Here is a 19,505-nt window from a genome sequence, read left to right as displayed (position 1 = left end):
AACATTTTCTAATTACATGTTCCACTGTAAGAAAAATGATATCTTTAACTTGAACTGCCTGAATTTCAGTAACTTGTATTTAACCTTTTCATATATAATTTGAAACCTTTTCATATATAACTTCATATATAATTTCATATATAATTTTAAAGCCTCAATTTTAAAAATTGTATTATTTTTAAATAATTGTATTATTTTTAAAATAATTTTAAAAATTATTTAAAAAATCATATTATTACCATTTTTATAGTATTGATCAGTCTTTAACTCAATGTGATGAGGCTAGCCTTTGCCAGGTAAATCTTAATCTAAGAATGTGGAGACTGGAGGGAACTTTTCATTGTTTAAAAAAAAAATCAGTAAATAATCCTATTTATAAATTATATATGTAAATTATTGGGTCTATCACTGGAAAAAATGTTAGGAGTACAAAAATGCTTGTTTAGTAAGGTGTTTTTCAATAAAATAAGGACAGATCATACTTACCTGGCAGGGGAGATACCATGATCACGAAGGTGGTTTTCCCAGGGCGAGGCTTATCCATTGCACTCCGGATGTGCTGACCCCTGCGATTTCCCCAAATGTGGGAAACTCGACTGCATAATTTGTGGTAGTGGGGGACTGCGTTCGCGCTTTCCCCTGAAAAAAAAAAGAAAAAAAAAAAAAGGACAGATCATCTCTATGATTCAAAGAGGTCAGCTAGTCACTAGATTCCCTCCTAGCCTTTCTTTTCTCTCAGGGAACTTTGGCCTTGACCACAAATCTACACTTTAATAAGGCAAGACACCCTTTCCTCAGCTGAGTCACTTATCTACTACCTGACACTATGTGTTTCTGACTATATGGATTTGCCATCTGTATTATTCACTATTTTTCTTTTAGCAACTCACTTTTCAAACTTAGTACCTTCTTAATAAAGGCTTTATGTACTATTTTTTCTAAGTTATATTGAAATAGAACAAGTATTAAAGTAAAAATGTTTGTGCACTACCTAGGATCATGATGTATACCACCTTTATACACATACCAGGCATTTTTTAAAAAAGATTTCTTTCTTTTTTTTTTTAATGTAGATCACTTTTTTTTTAAGTCTTCAACTGAATTTCTTGTAACACTACTTCTGTTTTATGTTTTGTTATTTTTGGCCCTAATGCATGTGGGATCTTAGCTCCCTGACCAGGGATCGAACCTGTACACCCTACTTTGGAAGGTGAATGGACCACCAGGGAAATCTCCATACCATGATTTTGGAGAAATCTGAGTTAGAGGAACTTGGGTCAGCCATTTTCTAGGCTTCCTGTTTTGAAAGAACTTTCTATTTTCTGAAATTTTGTTATCTTATCTTATAAATAAATAAAAAGTTCTTGTGTTATAAATGAAAACCAGAGTGATTTGCTGATATTTGTTAGATTGCATGGGAAACTCTATTCTTTAGTTTATTATTTTGCATAATTATCTGATTAGGGAAGTTGACAGGTTTTGAAACCATTGAAAAGTAGTTTGTTGCAGATAAAAACACAACCTCCTTTCCTAGTTCCTTGTGGTCCGTACTCTGCTAGGAAAAAGGAGGTGAGGGCTCTCTATGCTATGCTTCCTTCCCTTCATGTGCTCGCAGAATTTGTTAGTAGCATGGGGGAATATTGCAAATGCATAGGATTGGGAAAAAACTGCACTCAACTATACATCGTGCCATGAAAACTAAAAGTAAAGAATAGTGACAGACCATGAGAGAGAAGTTGAGAAGTCAGAGAACATACATCTTGGATAAGAGGAAAGGTTAAAGGAGTAAGTGACATGCATAGGAGAGAGGAAAGATGGGCCTCTGTGGTTCCAAAATATACCAGGTGATGGGAGGAGTCAGAGTGGTGAGACCAAACTCTGAAGGTTAAATAGGATAGTCTGATGGAAATGTGGCTGTGTTAGTTATCTGTTGCTACATGACAATTTACCTCAAACTTTAGTGGCTTAAAACAACAATAAACATTTATTATTTTCCAGTTCCTGTGGGTAAGGAATTTGGAGTGACTCAACTAGGTGGTTCTGTTTCAGGGGATCTCATGAGGTTAAGACGTCATTTAGTGCTTCAGTCATCTGAAGGCTTGACTGAGGCTGGAGGACCCTCTCTGCTTATATGGAGGATCCACATGAGTGACAGATTGGTGCTGGGTGTTAGCAAGATGCTTTAGTTTGTCCTCTCTTGGGTTTTTCCAAAGGCCTACTTGAGTGGCTTCATGACATGACAGCTAGCTTCCCTCAAAGTTGGCCATCTAAGAGAGCAAGGTGGAAACTGCAGTGCTTTTTTTTTTTTTTTAAGTCTTTATTGAATTTATTACAATATCTCTTCTGTATTATGTTTTGGTTTTTTGGCTGCAAGTCATGTGGGCTTCAGCCCACAGGGTCACAAAGAGTTGGATACAGCTGAAGCGACTTAGCAAGCATGCACATGTGGGCTCTTAGCTCCCCAAGCAGGAATCAAACCCACACCCCCTGCTTTGGAAGGTGAAGTCTTACCCAGTGGGCCACCAGGGAAGTCCACCTGCAATGCTTTTCATGACCAGACTTTGGAAGTCATATATCATTTCTGCCACATTCTATTTGTGTTAGAACCAAGTCACTAAGTCCAAACCAAGTTCAAAGGGGGAAGAATTAGGCTTCACCTTTTAAAAGGAGACTCTTCTTTAATCTTCTCAGCTTAGCAGGACTCCATTTGAGTTCCACCTTCCTACACTGCAGTGAGGAAATTCTCCCTAGGCAGAGAACTAGATGATCATGGAACTTACTTCCTGAGTAAGTAAGTCACGGCTATGGTGTTTCCAGTAGTCAAGTACAGATGTGAGAGCTAGACTTTAAAAAAGCTAGAGAATTGATGCTTTTGAACTGTGTGCTGGAGAAGACTCTTGAGAGTCCCTTGTAAAGCAAGGAGATCAAACCAGTCAATCTTAAAGGAAATCAACCCTCTTTGGAAGGACTGATGTTGAAGCTGAAACTCCAGTCCTTTGGCCACCTGATGCAAACAGCTGACTCACTGGGAAAGACCATGATGCTGGGAAAGATCAAAGGTAGAAGGAAAAGAGGGTGACAGAGGATCAGATAGTTGGATGGCATCACTGATTCAATGAACATGAACTTGGGCAAACTCAGGGAGGTGGTGAGGGACAGGGAGGCCTCATGTGCTGCAGTCCACGGGGTCGTGAAGAGTCAGACACAACTTGGCGACTGAACAACAACATTCTTCTCTCAGGAATCAAAGTCTTGTGTTGCTTTTCCAATGTCTGAAAAAGGTTGTTCCTTATGTTGTTTTTTTTCCTTAACTCCAATTTTATAGTTGTATAACAGGCAGGCTGACTTATTCCAGTTGTTGGTATATCAGACATAATAATCTTTCTGATGAGGAAGGATGTTTTATTTTTACTGATGATTCTTACTTTCATTTTTCACAGGATTTAGTTTACCTTTGCTTTATATGGTAGCCTTTGTAAATGTTTCAAGATTTGAAATAAAAATTATAATAGAATAGTTGTCTGTTAAAATTAGTATTGTATGCTATCACATCTGTTGTTAAATGTTACTTATGATTTGTCTTTGTTGTTTCTACTACTTCAGCAAAGTCTTTGGTAAATAGCATTTAATAGAAATTACATTTTAATGCAAAAATACATTATTTTCTTCCCACAAACTTAAAATCACTTTTCCATGAGTTTAAATTAGCAATGCTAGTGCTTTAACTGGGTGTTTTAAATCAGTTGCCTAGAAATTCTGTTTGGAGAAAAGCTTATCTGGCTTTTTTCTGGATTTATGTTATGCCTAAGCTGCTATTATATGCACATTTATACCCATGTTCTTTGTTATTTTTCTTTAGGATTCCAGACACTTGAATTTTCTGACAACAGAACAAGCTCTGGCTGATTTTGCAAAGTTAATCAAATACTTGAAAAGAACAATCCCAGGAGCTAGAAATCAACCTGTCATTGCCCTAGGGGGCTCTTATGGTGGCATGCTTGCAGCCTGGTTCAGGATGAAGTATCCTCATTTGGTGGTTGGGTAAATTCATTTATGTTGGATGTGAGCACTTTCTTAATGATTGGCAAAGTGAATATAGAGTGGTTTTTTTTTTTTGGCGGGGGGAGGTAAAACATATCCTATTCTATTGTACTGAGATTTTAAATTTCTGTTCCACTAAGAGTTGTAGATTTTTCTCACCACTCTTGTTCAGTAACAGTTTCAATTTTAAAACTTGAATTATGTGAGTTACATTTTTTTCTTTTCTCTTTCTTTTGGTCTTCTTACCATTTAGAGCTCTTGCATCCTCTGCCCCCATCTGGCAGTTTAATGATCTGGTGCCTTGTGACACATTTATGAAGATTGTAACTACAGATTTTGGCAGAAGTGGCCCAAATTGTTCAGAGAGTATCCGCAGGTCCTGGGATGCCATTAGTCGACTTGCAAAAAAGGGTAAGCTTTAATTAAGAGAATGGAATCAATGTTTTGGGGGTTTTTTTTTTGTACCTTTTAAGTGCTAAATCTAACACTTTCCACTTTTTCAGTAAACTTTTTTTTAAATATAACATACATGACTGAATGACTAACACTTTCTTTTATTTCACTTTACATATTTAAGTATAACATATAGAAAAGTACACAAATCAAGATATACAGCTTGGTGAATTTTTGCAAAGTGAATACATAGTGTATTCAGCATGCAGATCAGGAAATCCCCCCCACCCCCACCTCCAAATCCCCTCTGGCTCTTTGCAGATACTACCTCTGTGCTTATCAAACCAGTTGCTATCCTGAATTCTAGAACCGTAAATTAACTTTGCTTACTCTTGAATTTTTTAATAATCGGAATTGCATAGTATGTATTTTTTTGTCTCTGCTGTCTTTTACTCAACACTGTGGGGTAAATCCATTTGTTTTATTTAGGTGTAGTTTATCCATTTTCCTTGCTCTATAGTCTTTTATTTGTTTATTTACACATGACAGTGATTGAGAATACTAACTCTGGTAAGCCCCATGAAGATAGGCAACTTATCTATCATGAGATTAACCAGTTGCTCTAAAGATATTTTGTTGAATGTTGAAAAAACCTTTTTGGAGAAACTGCATAGGAGACTGAGCTTTCTAAAACACAGGTGAAGAATAAATGATCTGTAAAACCCTTCTGTTGAGTGGTGCTTTTTAGATTCCAACAATGTGACTCTATTCTCAGGCCCTGGCTTGCGTTGGCTTTCTGAGGCCCTTCACTTATGCACTCCGTTAACAAAATGGCAGGATGTTCAGCATTTGAAAGACTGGATCTCTGAAACCTGGGTGAATCTGGCAATGGTGGACTACCCTTACGAGTCCAACTTTTTACAGCCTTTGCCTGCTTGGCCTGTCAAGGTAACAGGAAGATATCCTTTCATCACTTTTAATAACATACTTCTGTCTCTTCACTGCTCCCACCTGCCCCCCCCCGCTTTTTTTTTTGGTGCATTCTCTGACTTTCAGCATCAGAGGAATTCCCAGTGACAAGGGGACTCTGGAATTAGTCGAATCTCAAACCTAGGTAGGAATCCTGGTTTTACTCAAACTTGGACGTGTTACCTATCTCTTCTGAACTTCAGTTTCCTCATTTAAATAATGGAGTAAAATGCATAGATTACAGAGTTGTATGAATTACAACTCTTAGAACTAAAGACTAACTCTTAGAAATAAGACCAATAGTTGCTGTTAATGAAATAGTTACTATGTGCCCAATTCTGTGCTGTATACTTCACACATACAATTTATATATGTGAGTCACATAGAGCTATACCTAATACATGGTCAGTGCTTGATAAATGGGAGCTGCTCTCATGGTGCTATGATTCAGTCAACTGCTAAATGTATTCCAAGTACTAAAGACATCATAAAGGCTACGTACATACAGCAAGGTGGAGTACAAAGAGCACTGACTCTGGATCCTTATCTAGAGCCACCCTCTACCAGCTGTGTGGTCTTGGCAAGTCTCTCCTCTTCTTAGGCCTCCGTGTCTTCCTCTGCAGAATGGGATAATGATGCTTACATTCTCAGTAGGGTTGTGCTGAGGATCAAATAAAATATTGGATGTGAAAACGCTCTGGAAACTTTAGAGAAACATGACACAATAAAATTTAAAGTTCTTTTCGTGCCAGAATTCTTTATTGTATGTATTCTTGTTAAGCATTCCTTTGTAAAGAGCATTCCTCATAGTTTTAGAAACAAAGGCTGGCCAACTTGATGGTTATTAAATTCAGAGAATATAACAGATTCTACAGCTAGAACGAGTGCTGTAAATGTATAGAGAATTGGTAATGTAAGAACCAGATTTCAAAAGCAATTTAAATTTAGCTGTCCTTTTGAATTATTAAATGCACACCTTGCTTAAAACTTTGTAACCCAAATGAAACAAGATCATTTGCTACTAGAGATATTTTTCTTCATCTAAAAAGTAGAGTGGCCAGTGGGTATCTTGCACATAGCAAACCAGAGGTAAATGTGTATTTGAATTAAATTGAATTTTGACACTACAAAATTATTTTAAAGAGTAGATCTCTTTCACATGGTAAGAAAACCTATATCAAAATAATGAGGAAAAACTAAATCTGAAACCATTAGTCTCCATAAATTTATAGGTGCTAATAATGTCTTATCTTTCTATATTATTTTATATTTATAAAGCACTTTCATGTATACTATCTCATTTAATTCCCACAGTCAAGAGTTATAATTCCAGTTTTATGGAGAAGAGATTTAAGCTCTACTAAGAGGTAGTAGAAGTGGTTTTGAATGCAAGTCTACCATTGTTCAGAGCCCATGATCTTCTCATGTATTGCACTGAACTATTAATGGAATACTTGAGGGAAGAGTTGGGTAGATTGCTGGCCTCAGTGTGACAACTATCAGACTTAACTTTATACTCTGTGTACAGAGTGAGAATTACATTTACATCTTTATGCCCATTTGGAGAATAAGTTGTCAGATGATAAAACATATGGGGACTTCCCTTGTTATTTAGAATAAGGGTTGGCAAACTTTATCTGTAAAGGACTAGATAGTAAATATTTTAGGCTTTGTGAGCTGTATAGTTTCTATGACAGCTACTCAGCTTTGTAGCTTTGGCAAGAAAGTGACCACAGACAATATTTAAATGAATGAGGAAGGCTATGTTCCAACAGTATTTATAAAACAGGCAGTGGCTGGCTTTGGCCTGGGGCCTGTAGTTTGCTGACACAACTTAGGAAAAGTGCCAGAGGAATACATCTTTTTAATGTTCATTTATGATTTGGAACAGTAAACAGCCTAACTGGTTTTGTCTGTGCATCTTTAATATTCCTTTTGAGATATTTTGCTATTGAATCTTAACTGTAAATATATAGTCTTGTCTTTTCTCTCTCCTAAGTAATCACTCAAAATTAGTGTAGTATATCTCAAGTATTTTGTCATGTGTTTTTGATTTAGCACAGTCTTTTTTATCTTTTGTGTGCATATATATATTTTAAAAGTTTATTTTTAAGGCAAAGTAACTTTGTGCCTTTGCCTCATAATCACCTTTTACTTCTTTTATCTAGGACTTGTTCTTGTTATTTCCTTCAGTTTTTTTGTTTGGTTTTGTTACCAACTTTATCCTTTCTTTTGATTTATTAAGGAACTCTTGATTGTTTATTGTATGTTTATAAATCTGTTTCCTGCCTGCAAACCACCAAAAGTAACCTCTCTTTGCCTCTTGCTTGAAAAACTTTCTTTGCCTCCATCTATCTCTGATTTTATCCTATCTGATTTCAGAATTTTTCCACTACATGTCTCCCTCCCAAGCTTTTAGTTTCAGATCACTTTCTTTCACTGTTCATTCTGTTTCTCCTTTCTTGACCCCCTCTCTGTTCTCCCAACCCCCTAATCCCTGGAACACTACCCAGTTGGAGACTGCTCTTTCACTTGGATAGTTCCATTTAACCAGGACTCCTCCTCCCTCTGATACACTTCCTCCTTTTTAAAGGACTAACAAACAGCGGTCCTTTTCTGAGTCTGTAACTCAAGCTTAGGATGGTGAGATGATATGTAATAGTTATGAAAAAATGCAGGTGATTTCCAGTGCTGCCTGGACTTGTATGGTTCTGAAGTATCCATATGGAGTGTCTAAATGCTATTTTCCACGTCAACTCAAGTATCATTGTTTCTAATTTATCTTTGAGCCATGCACACTCAGACTCCATTTGCTTTTGTTTACTGTTAACAGAAGCTGCAACATTCATGCAGAAATAATCACGGCCTTGGCCGATAGAACACAAGGAAGAGGAGAAAAGGAAATAGAAAACCCCTCTGTCATTTGACTGCTCTGTCAGCATAAAAACTCCTAGCTCTCAGTTCTCAGCTTCAAGAGCAGTGGTAAAGGATACTATAGTTTGTTTGTTTTGGAATCATTTTTCAGCTGATAACTCACTACATCTTTTGGCTTGGCTTCCTGAGCATGCAGATAGATACAGTGAAATAATAAGACATAAGATGGAAAATCTCTTCTGTTTGTCTTGGTGTTTGATAATGTATTCGACCTCTCTGGGTGGTTTAAGCGGTTTAGGTGCATTCTATGAAAAGGGAGCTTTTAATGACAAAACTAATGTGATTATCTGAGTGAGTGTGAGAGGGGTATTGAAGCCTTAGAGAAAGAAAATCTGTTAGAAAAGCTGAATGTATCTGCTTAATCCTTTCTCTAATGTGGATGGGCCATACTCTCTGAGAAGAGATAGGTTTTTTTTTTTTTTTGGACCTATCTTCTTTAAAAGCATTTCTTTGCCTTCTTTTTGTTTCTGTTATTCAAATGCTTATCTTCATAGGTAGAGGGACACTTAAAGCTTTTAAACAACTCATTATCTTTACTTTCTCTGGTGTACGTGGCATTATATTTGGGTTAAGAGCTGATCAGTTTGGAACTGACATTACAGTGTTGTACTATCTCCATGATATCTCCACTATTTAAAACAGAATTATTAAAATGGACCTCCTATGCTCTTATAATATTTTTTTCCTGAATGTTCACATTTGTTCTAGGAAATAGAAAGTGAATTAAATCTGTCCATTTCTTAAGCCTCATTTTACTCCACTGCTTTACAGTTTTGTTTTTACTATTTCTTTTTTTTTTTAATCTTATTTATTTATTTATTATTTATTCATTTATTTGGCTGCACCAGGTCTTAGTTGCAGCATGTGGGATCTAGTTCCCTGACCAGGGATCAAACCTGGGCCCCCTGCATTGGGAGCTCAGAGTCTTAACCACTGGGCCAGCAGGGAAGTCCCTTTACTATTTCTTAATAAAAACTTTTTTGTAATTTTATATTGCCACAGAATCCCTTCTCTAAGTTTTTACCTAAAACAAATGCACTTAGAAAACTGTAACATAAGAATAAAAAAAAAAATTAAAAAAAAAATTAAGCATGAGGCTGCAGGTATGTTTAGGTACCGTTTTTGTTGTTACTTGACTCTTATACTGTGACTTCAGAGTTGAGTGTGTGCAGTGTAGTGGTTACAAATGATATCTTCAGAGTGTTCTGCATTTGAATCCCGGTTCTGTTACTTTCTGGTTGTATGACTTCACAGAAGTTTCTTAACCTCTCTCTGCTTTGGTTTCCTCATCGGCAAAATGGGGATAAAGTATTTATAATGTTTATTAGAGTCGTTATGAGCATTTAATAGGACCTGCTGTATGGTAAGCACTAAATTGATGCTAGTTATATGCATATGATTGTTACTATATATACATATCAAGAAGACATTGTTGTACCAAGAGTTTGTAGCCAGATTCTGGGTTCAGAACCTGTATTCACTGTTTTAAATTTGTGTATCTGTAGTCAGACCTCTCTGAGCTTATTTCCTTCTCTGTGAAGTGGGGATGGTTATTATGTTTCTCCCTGGGTCACTGTAGGGAAAACACCTGACCTCAAGGAATAGTCAATAGTTTTACTAGCAGATTCAGCTCCAGCTGTTCCCATATCAGTGGATTTATGGTCTAAGTAGGAATGCTATGCCATATATAGAAATTGTTTAGAAGGCACTGTTTGTTAGTGTCTACAAAATAAATAGACAGTATAATTAATTAATTCAGTCGCTTAGTCATGTCTGACTCTTTGTGACCCCATGAACTGCAGCACACCAGGCCTCCCTGTCTATCCCAACTCCCGGAGTCCACCCAAACCCATGTTCATTGAGTCGGTGATGCCATCCAACCATCTCATCCTCTGTTGTCCCCTTCTTCTCCTGCCCTCAATCTTTTCCAGCATCAGGGTCTTTTCAAATGAGTCAGCTCTACACATCAGGTGGCCAAAGTATTGGAGTTTCAGCTTCAACATCAGTCCTTCCAGTGAACACCCAGGACTGCTCTCCTTTAGGATGGACTGGTTGGATCTCCTTGCAGTCCAAGGGACTCTCAAGAGTCTTCTCCAACATCACAGTTCAAAAGCATCAATTCTTCTGCTTTATAATACAGGGGCTATCTCAGTGCTGAGTATTTTGAATAGAAGTGGTTGGCAGAGAATTTTTCTTTGATTAGATCACAGTCCCTAAGTAAATAATTAATGGACCAAGTCATATGGGTAATAATTGCAAATTTCAGGCTTAAGCTGAAATATTATATGAGATTGAACCAAATATGCCAATATTTGTGTTTGACTCATAAACATGACAATATCATATGATTCAACTTAACATTTACATAGGTATTTTATGCATCACATGGTAGTTTAACAAAAGGTTATGAATATCTTCTTTTGAACTACTAGTTTTTGAATAAACATGGGAATGGTGCTGAGGTTTTGCTAATATACGTGTTTTGGGGAAAACTTTATTCACTCTTGGCTACCCCAAAATTCTTAATAGAATACAGTCTTCCCTTAGTATCCATGGTATCTTCAGGGGATTGGTACCAGGAGCCCATGTTTCTACAAAAATCCATGGATGCTCAAGTCCTTTATATAAAATGGCATAGTACATGGGTACTATGTACTGAGTACAGTCAGTGGGCTTCCCTGGTAAAGAACCCACTTGCTGATGCAGGAGCCGTGGGTTCAGTCCCTGGGTTAGGAAGATCCTCTGCAGAAGGAAACCCACCCCAGTATTCTTGCTTGGGAAATCCCATGGACAGAGGATCCTGGTGGGTTACAGTCCATGGGGTCGCAGAAGAGTCGAACACAACTTAGCGACTAAACAACGGGAAGTAGGGTTAGTGGTCCTCTTTATCCATGGGCTTCCCATCAGTGGATTCAGCCAGCCTCAGATGGAAATTTCCACCCACGGATACCAAACTTGTGGATATGGAGGGCTGACTGTATATTTATTGAGAAAAATCTTTATAAATGGACCCACTCAGTTTAAACCTGTGTTTTTCAAGGGTCAGCTATATGTAGAGATATGTTAGGAAGTGTGTCTTTTAAGCTAGAGGATGATGCTTAGACTCACAGAATCTTTGTGTTAGAAGGGAAATTTAGAAACACCTAAGATAATCAAATTATCTTATTTCACTTATTTTTTGTTTGACCACACTGTGTGGCTTATGGGATTTTAGTTCCCTGATCAGGGATGGAACTCAGGGCCCCAGCAGTGAGCGTGCTGAGTCCTAACCCCCGGGCCAGCAGGGAATTTGTGGCAGACATGTTTTAAGTGGTATTTCTCGGGCCTGCTGTCTAGCCCTGCTGAGTGCTAAGTTGCTTCTGTCATGTACTGCTCTTTGTGACCCTGTGGACTGTAGCCCACCAGGGTCCTCTGTCCATGGGATTTTCCAGGCAAGAATACTGGAGTGGGTTGCCATTTCCTTATCCAGAGTATCTTCCCAAACCAGGGATCAAACCCACGTCTCTTATGTCTCCTGCTTTGGCAGACAGATTCTTTACCACTAGCGCCATCGATCTATGGCAAACAAATTTTAAGTGATATTTTCCAGGCTTTTTATCTAGCATACTGGTAGCATTATAAATTGATATTTCCTTTCTATAGGGTACTTTGACATGTAGCAAAAGACTTCAAAATGTTTTTCTTTCAAGCCAGTAATTCCTCTAAGAATTTATCTCAAGAAAACAAGGGTAGATAGATTTAGCCCCAAGGATATTTATTATGGCCTTACTTATAATAATAAAAGATTGGAAATGATACAAATTACCAATTTGTCCTCAACTCCCCATGCTGATTGCTGCCTTCTGATTTTTCTCATGTTGGTCATTGTCCTTATTAGAGTGTGATACTCAGAACTGGACACAGTACTCCAAGGGCACTCTGACCTCACAGAGGACAGTGGGCCCAGGATTGCCCTTAATCTGGACATGGAATTTCTATCAGCAGAGGCCAAGTTTCTGATCATGATGTTCTCTCTGTGTAAGTGGGGCTGCCAAAACCCAAGTATTGTCAGCTGGTGCCGGTCTCCAGCCATGCTTGTGTCTTTTAGGGAGTGACAGTAACTGCTGTTTGCAGAGATGGCTATTCACGGGGACTCCTTTTCTTTGCCTGACAGAGGCCCAGTGTTCTTGCTCTGAGAGGGGATCTGATGCCAGCATGTGAGTCACACTCACTTGTTACTGTTCTCTTCAAGGGTTTTAGGCCACTTGTTGCTGCACATCAGCGCCCCCTTCTCTCTCTGCCCAGCTTGCTCTGTCACCCTGCCTCATCGGCCATGCTGTGCTTGAACATAATGCTCTTCTCTGCATTCCATGGGTCTGCTCCGGAGTCTCCTGCTGCATTTTGAAAGACCTGAGTCCGCTAGGGGAATCCACATGCAGGAAAGAATGATGGTCTTTGCTATGCATGGTCCATTGCATGGCAGTAGATAGTTTAATAATTCTATGGTTAGTTCTTGATTTTCATATATTCTTGAGAATTTCTGATTGGCTTATGTCTCAGGAACATTGTCTGAGAAAAGGGCTATATAATTAGGTATTTTTGACTTATCATGAATGATTGAGAGTTGTCAGAATAGTAAAACACTCTTTTGCCTGTTTTCTTCAGCTTTCATTTCCTTATTGCTTTGGACTTGATAAGTTTGTGAATCTTAATTTTTGACTTTCTCACGCTCAGAATTTCCAAAAACTTATCGAGAATAATCACATTGTATCACACTTTTGGAAAGTCACATTGCAGTTGAGCATGTTAAAGGCTCTGAGAAATCCTGTAGTTAAGAATACTGTTCACATTTGCTGCTACAACATTTCCTAAAATTATTTGACTCTAAAATGTTTTTTCATAAAGTATCATTTAACATTCCATAGACATATTGTTGTGCCAAATAAATTTGGGGAGAGGTATTAAAATTTCCCTGTAATTCATTTTCTCTGTCTTTTCAAGTTTCCCTTTTTCTCAGGAAGGTGTTGCTGGAAGCTGGTCCTAGGCAGAACTGTGATGAGAGATCAGCTTTGCTTGTGACTGCTCATCTCCTTTTGCAGTGATCACCTTTCCTGACTGTGGGAGCGTGTCACTAGACGAGGCCTTGTTGCTCCTGCTGCCCAGAATTTCTCTCTAAAGTGGGGTAGCTGGGTTCTTTCTTGCCTGGCTCCATCTTCTCTGGACCTGTCTTTTTTGTCAGAACTTGCCTTTTTGTATGTATCTTTTCTGTGTGAAATGAGAGGAGATCAGATCATTGAATACATGTCAAGATGTTAATAGAGGATGCAAGCTTAATGTATTTTTTTTGCCATTGGGGTGTTTGCAGTTTTACAAGGGAAGGCCTCCTAAGCTGCATAATAGATAAGATGTATGTTTTACAACCAGAGAGACCTGGGGTTGAAAGACTCTAAGTTCTACCATTTACTAACTCGATGACCTTGAATAAAGTGATTTAACCTAAGAATCAGTTTGTTCATGTGAACTAGTAGACAAATATATATCTAGTGAGATTGTTGGAGGATTAAATGATGTAATATTTGTAAACCCAGCAATCAATAATTAGTAGCTATTGCTGTTGTTGCTATTGTCCCTGTTTCAACTGATTCTGTTGCCTATGATTTTTCCCCAATGTTTTTTTTTTTTCCATTTATTTTTATTAGTTGGAGGCCCATTTTTTTTTTTTTCATTTATTTTTATTAGTTGAAGGCTAATTACTTTACAATATTGTAGTGGGTTTTGTCATACATTGACATGAATCAGCCATGGATTTACATGTGTTCCCCATCCCGATCCCCCCTCCCACCTCCCTCTCTACCTGATCCCTCTGGGTCTTCCCAGTGCACCAGGCCCGAGCACTTGTCTCATGCATCCCACCTGGGCTGGTGATCTGTTTCACCATAGATAATATACATGTTTCAATGCTGTTCTCTCTAAACATCCCACCCTCGCCTTCTCCCACAGAGTCCAAAAGTCTGTTCTGTACATCTGTGTCTCTTTTTCTGTTTTGCATATAGGGTTATCATTACCATCTTTCTAAATTCCATATATATGTGTTAGTATGCTGTAATGTTCTTTATCTTTCTGGCTTACTTCACTCTGCATAATGGGCTCCAGTTTCATCCATATCATTAGAACTGATTCAAATGAATTCTTTTTAATGGCTGAGTAATATTCCATGGTGTATATGTACCACAGCTTCCTTATCCATTCGTCTGCTGATGGGCATCTAGGTTGCTTCCATGTCCTGGCTATTATAAACAGTGCTGCGAAGAACACTGGGGTGCACGTGTCTCTTTCAGATCTGGTTTCCTCGGTGTGTATGCCTAGGAGTGGGATTGCTGGGTCATATGGCAGTTCTATTTCCAGTTTTTTAAGAAATCTCCACACTGTTCTCCATAGTGGCTGTACTAGTTTGCATTCCCACCAACAGTGTAAGAGGGTTCCCTTTTCTCCACACCCTCTCCAGCATTTATTGCTTGTGGACTTTTGGATAGCAGCCATCCTGACTGGCGTGTAATGATACCTCATTGTGGTTTTGGTTTGCATTTCTCTGATAATGAGTGATGTTGAGCATCTTTTCATGTGTTTGTTAGCCATCTGTATGTCTTCTTTGGAGAAATGTCTGTTTAGTTCTTTGGCCCATTTTTTGATTGGGTCATTTATTTTTCTGGAATTGAGCTTCAGGAGTTGCTTGTATATTTTTGAGATTAATCCTTTGTCTGTTGCTTCATTTGCTATTATTTTCTCCCAATCTGAGGGCTGTCTTTTCACCTTGCTTATAGTTTCCTTTGTTGTGCAAAAGCTTTTAAGTTTCATTAGGTCTATTGGAGGCCCAATGTTTTACTGTGAAAATGTAAGTAACATTTTGTTCATTTTGTAATGGACATGAACTTGAGCAAACTTTGGAAGATGGTGAGGGACAGGGAGGCCTGGCGTGCTGCAGACCATGGGGTCACAAAGAGTTGGACATGACTGGGCTACTATACAACAACAACAATTTTTGCTATATTGTATTTGCTTATAATATATATATTCACTTATCCACCCCTCTATATATCCTTCCATCTTATTTTTTAAATTCATTATGTATGTTGCAGACATCAGTACACTCCTTCCTGAATACTGTGATGTGATTTAATTTTTTTTAAATTTAATTTATTAAAACTAAACAAACAAACAAACAAAAAACCAGTTTATCTATTTCTCTCCACTGCTGCCCTCCTCCCGTCTCTGGTAGCCACTAATCTGTTCTTTTTATTTATTAGCATGGATTTTTATTTTTATTTTTTATTTGTTTATTTTTTTTGGATTTTTAAATTAAAAGGATTTTTTTTTAGATTCTACATATGAGAGATCTTACAATATTTGTCTTTGTTTGACTGATTTCACTTAGCATAATGCCCTTAAAGTCTATCCATGTTGTCACAAATGGCAAGATTTCATTCTTTTTAATGGCATAATAATATTCCATTGTATATATGTACCATATCTCTTTTATTTATTCATGCACTGATGAACTCTTAGATTGTTTCCATATCTTGGAAAATCACTGCCAAGACCTATGTCATTGTAAATAATGCTACAATGAACATGGAGACGCATATATCTTTTTAGATTAGTGTTTTTCTTTTCTGTGGGTAAATTCCCAGAAGTGGGATTGCTGGATTGTATGGCAATTCTAAATTTTTGAGGAACTACCATACTGTTTTCCATAGTGATGTATCAGTTTACATTCCTACCAATAGTGCACAAGGATTCCCTTTTCTCCACATCCTTGCCAACACTTGTTGCTACTTTTCCTTTTGATAATAGCCATTCTTATAGATGTGAGGTGACATCTCATTGTACTCTTAATTTGCATTTTCCTTTTAATTAATGATGTGGAGCATCTTTTTATATACTGGTTGGCCATCTGTATGTCTTCTTTGGAAAAGTATCTGTTCAGATCTTCTGCCCATTTCTTAATCAGATTTTTTTGTTTTTTGGCTGTTGAGTTGTTTGAGTTCTTACATATTTTGGATGTTAGCCCCTTATCAGATATATGATTTGCAGATATTTTCTCCCATTCAGTAGGTTGACTTTTCATTTGTTGATGGTTCCCTTTGCTATGCAGGAGCCTTTCACTTTGATGTAATCCCACTTGTTTAGTTTTGCTTTTGCTGCTATTGCTTTTGGTGTCAGATTTAAAAAATCATTGCTAAGATCTATGTCGAGGAGCTTGCTACCTGTGTTTTTTTCTGTGAATTTTATGGTTTCAGGTCTTACATTCAAGTCATTCAACTTGAGTTAATTTTTGTGTCTGGTGTAAAATAGACATCCAGTTTCATTGTTTTGCATGTAGCTGTCCAGTGTTCCCAATACCCTTTATTAAGAGACTGTTTTTCCCCCATTGAATGTTCTTGACTTCTTTGTCATAAGTTAATCGATCATATGTGCATTGGTTTATTTCTGGTTTCTCTATTCTGTGTCTTTGTTTTTATGCCAATACCATATTGTTTTAATTAAAATAGCTTTGTAATATAGTTTGAAATCAGAGTGTGTGATGCCTCTGGCATTTCTCTTTCTCAAGATTGCTTTATCCATTTGGGGTCTTTTATGGTTCCACACAAATTTTTAGATTTTATTTCTGTGAAAAAGCCATTGGAATTTTAGTAGGGATAGCATTGAATCTGTATATTGCTTGGTGTATGGATATTTTAACAATATTAATTCTTCCAGTCCATGAGCATGAAATATATTTTCATTTATCTTCATTTTTTTCATTAATGTTTTGTATATAAAAAAAATTTGGTTGAATGTGAGACCTTAGTTCTCTGACCAGGAATCAAACCCTTGTCCCCACATTGGAAGGTGGAGTCTTAATCACTGGACTACCAGGGAAGTCCCTTGTATTTTTTTAATATACAGGTCTTCCATATCTAAAATACTTCCTCTCTGGTATTTTATTCTTATTAATGTAATTGTAAATGGGACTGTTTTATTAATTTCTCTTTCTAATAGTTCATTATTAGCATATAGAAATGCAACAGATTTTTGTATGTTGATTTTGTATCTTGAAACTTGATTTTGTATCTTGAAAAGTCATAGATTTTTCTTAATGGATTCATTAATTTTTCTAACAGCTTTTCTTTTTTCGCCACACCACAGAGCTTGCAGAATCTTAGTTCCTTGACCAGAGATTGAACTAGTGCCTGCTGCAGTGAAAGTATAGAGTCGTAACCTCTGAACCTCCAGGGAATTTCCTCTAGCAGTTTTTTGATGGAGACTTTTTGATTTTCTATATATAATTTCATGTCATCTGAAAATAGAAACAGTTTTACTTATTCCTTTCAGATTTAGATGCCTTTTATTTCTTTTTCTTACTTACATTCTCTGGCTAGGACTTCCAGTACTATGTTGAATAAAAGTGATGAGTGTGGACATCATTGTCTTGTTCCTGATCTTAGAGGAAAAGTTTTCAGGTTTTCACTGTTGTGTATGGTGCTTGCTCTGGGCTTGCCATGTATAACCTTTATATGTTGAAGTATGTGCCCTCTATGCCCACCTTGTTGAGAGTTTTTATTATAAATGGCTGTTGATTTTTGTCAAATACTTCTTTAGCATCTATTAAGATGATCATATGATTTTTATCCTTTATTTTGTTAATATGGTGGTTCACATTGACTTATTTGTGGATGTTGAACCATCCTTGAATCTCTGGATACATCCTATTCAATCATGGTGTATGATCCTTTTAATGTATATTTGAATTCGGTTTGCTAATATTTTGTTGAGGACTTTTGCATCTGTGGTCATCAGAGATATTGGCTTGTAATTTTCTTTTCTTGTGGCAGTCTTACTAGTTTTGGTATCAGGGTAATGCTAGCCTTGTAAAATGAACTTGGAAGTGTTCCCTCCTCTTCTATTTTCTTGGGAATAATTTAGGAAGGATTGATATATTAATTCTTCCTTGAATGTTTGGTAGACTACACCAGGGAAACCATCTGGTCCTAGACTTTTGTTTTTTTGGAAGGTTTTTGGTTACCGATTTAGTCTCCTTACTAGTATTCAGCCTGTTCAGATTTTCTGTTTCATCATGATTCATTCTTGATAGGTTGCATGTTTCTAGGAATTTATCCATTTCTTCTAGTTGTTGAACTTGGTGACATAGTTATCATCAAGTTATATCAATAACATGCTATAATAGTCATTTGTTATGTTCCTTTGTATTCTTGTGGTATCAATTGTAGTATCTTCTCTTTCAGTTCTTATTTTATTTATTTGAGTTCTCTCTTTTTTCTTGCTCACTCTGGCTAAAGACTTGTTAATTTTCTTTGTCTTTTCAAGGATCCTGTTTTTTTTTTCTTTCCTATTGCCATGTTCCAGACTGCAAGTGTTTCCTGGAAGGGAGCTTTACATATGTCTGGCATCCTGGTTTTTATATCTGATGCTCCAGTTTTTATGGCTGCCACCCTTGGGACACCCCTTGATCACCTGGCCCTGGTGGCTGGGGATGGATTACAGCTTGCATTCTTGGGTCCCATGAGACTGTGTAATTGGAGGTATGATTCTTGACAGGTTGCCACCCTCAGGGCACTGCACAGATAGCGGGTTGGGGGCACACTGCCCATTTTTCTGTGAAAGAGACTTCTTTGCTAGTTTGGAGCTTCTGCCTGCAGGGCAGGCTTCAGGTTTGACACATGTTTAGTGGCCTTCAAGGCTGCTCTTAAAGAATGTAGGCTGTGGATGCCATCTTGGTTCTTTCACTCTGCCTTTCTGTTACCACCTAGAAAAGAGCTCATACACTTACCTGGAGCCTGTTTTTTGTGACTGCCCAGTGGACACTTCCAGATCATCCGACTCTGGTGGCCAGCAGGACTCATGCTTGCAGTCCCACAGGACTGTATATATTTGCATATTTTTAAAAACTGATGCTTGAGAGTCTGGCTTCTAGTCAGCCTGAATCAAAGAACTAAGGTTCTCCCTTTTGGGATGTTGACAGGTTGTGGCGTGTCTTCAACTACTTGGAGTTATTAAGACTATAGTAGGCTGCTTGGATAAGCACAAAGATTTGAAAGACAACCAAGAGTTAAGGGCAGAGTTGAACAACAAGGTTTGTCTTCAACAAGGAGGCCACTCCTTCAAGACTGGGGGAGGTGGTTGTTTCATCT

General features: G+C 37.5%; 1 protein-coding gene and 1 non-coding gene across 3 annotated transcripts in view; both read left to right on the top strand.

Annotated features, from left to right (window-relative positions):
* The window catches only part of LOC122676504 (prolylcarboxypeptidase), an 80,561-nt gene that overhangs the window by 47,270 nt on the left and 13,786 nt on the right, over window positions 1-19,505 (top strand). For both annotated transcript variants that reach the window (XM_043875795.1, XM_043875786.1), the window contains exons 5-7: window positions 3,860-4,041; window positions 4,295-4,452; window positions 5,210-5,382. In XM_043875795.1, the coding sequence (XP_043731730.1) occupies window positions 3,860-4,041; window positions 4,295-4,452; window positions 5,210-5,382 (513 nt within the window). The remainder of the gene's footprint in view (window positions 1-3,859; window positions 4,042-4,294; window positions 4,453-5,209; window positions 5,383-19,505) is intronic.
* Window positions 479-642, top strand: LOC122677381. The gene has a single exon (XR_006335761.1). It is a non-coding gene; the product is annotated as a U1 spliceosomal RNA (small nuclear RNA).

Source organism: Cervus elaphus, chromosome 2 (genome assembly GCF_910594005.1).
Source record: "Cervus elaphus chromosome 2, mCerEla1.1, whole genome shotgun sequence".
Classification (NCBI taxonomy): domain Eukaryota; kingdom Metazoa; phylum Chordata; class Mammalia; order Artiodactyla; family Cervidae; genus Cervus; species Cervus elaphus.
This window is presented reverse-complemented; position numbering and strand designations above follow the sequence as displayed.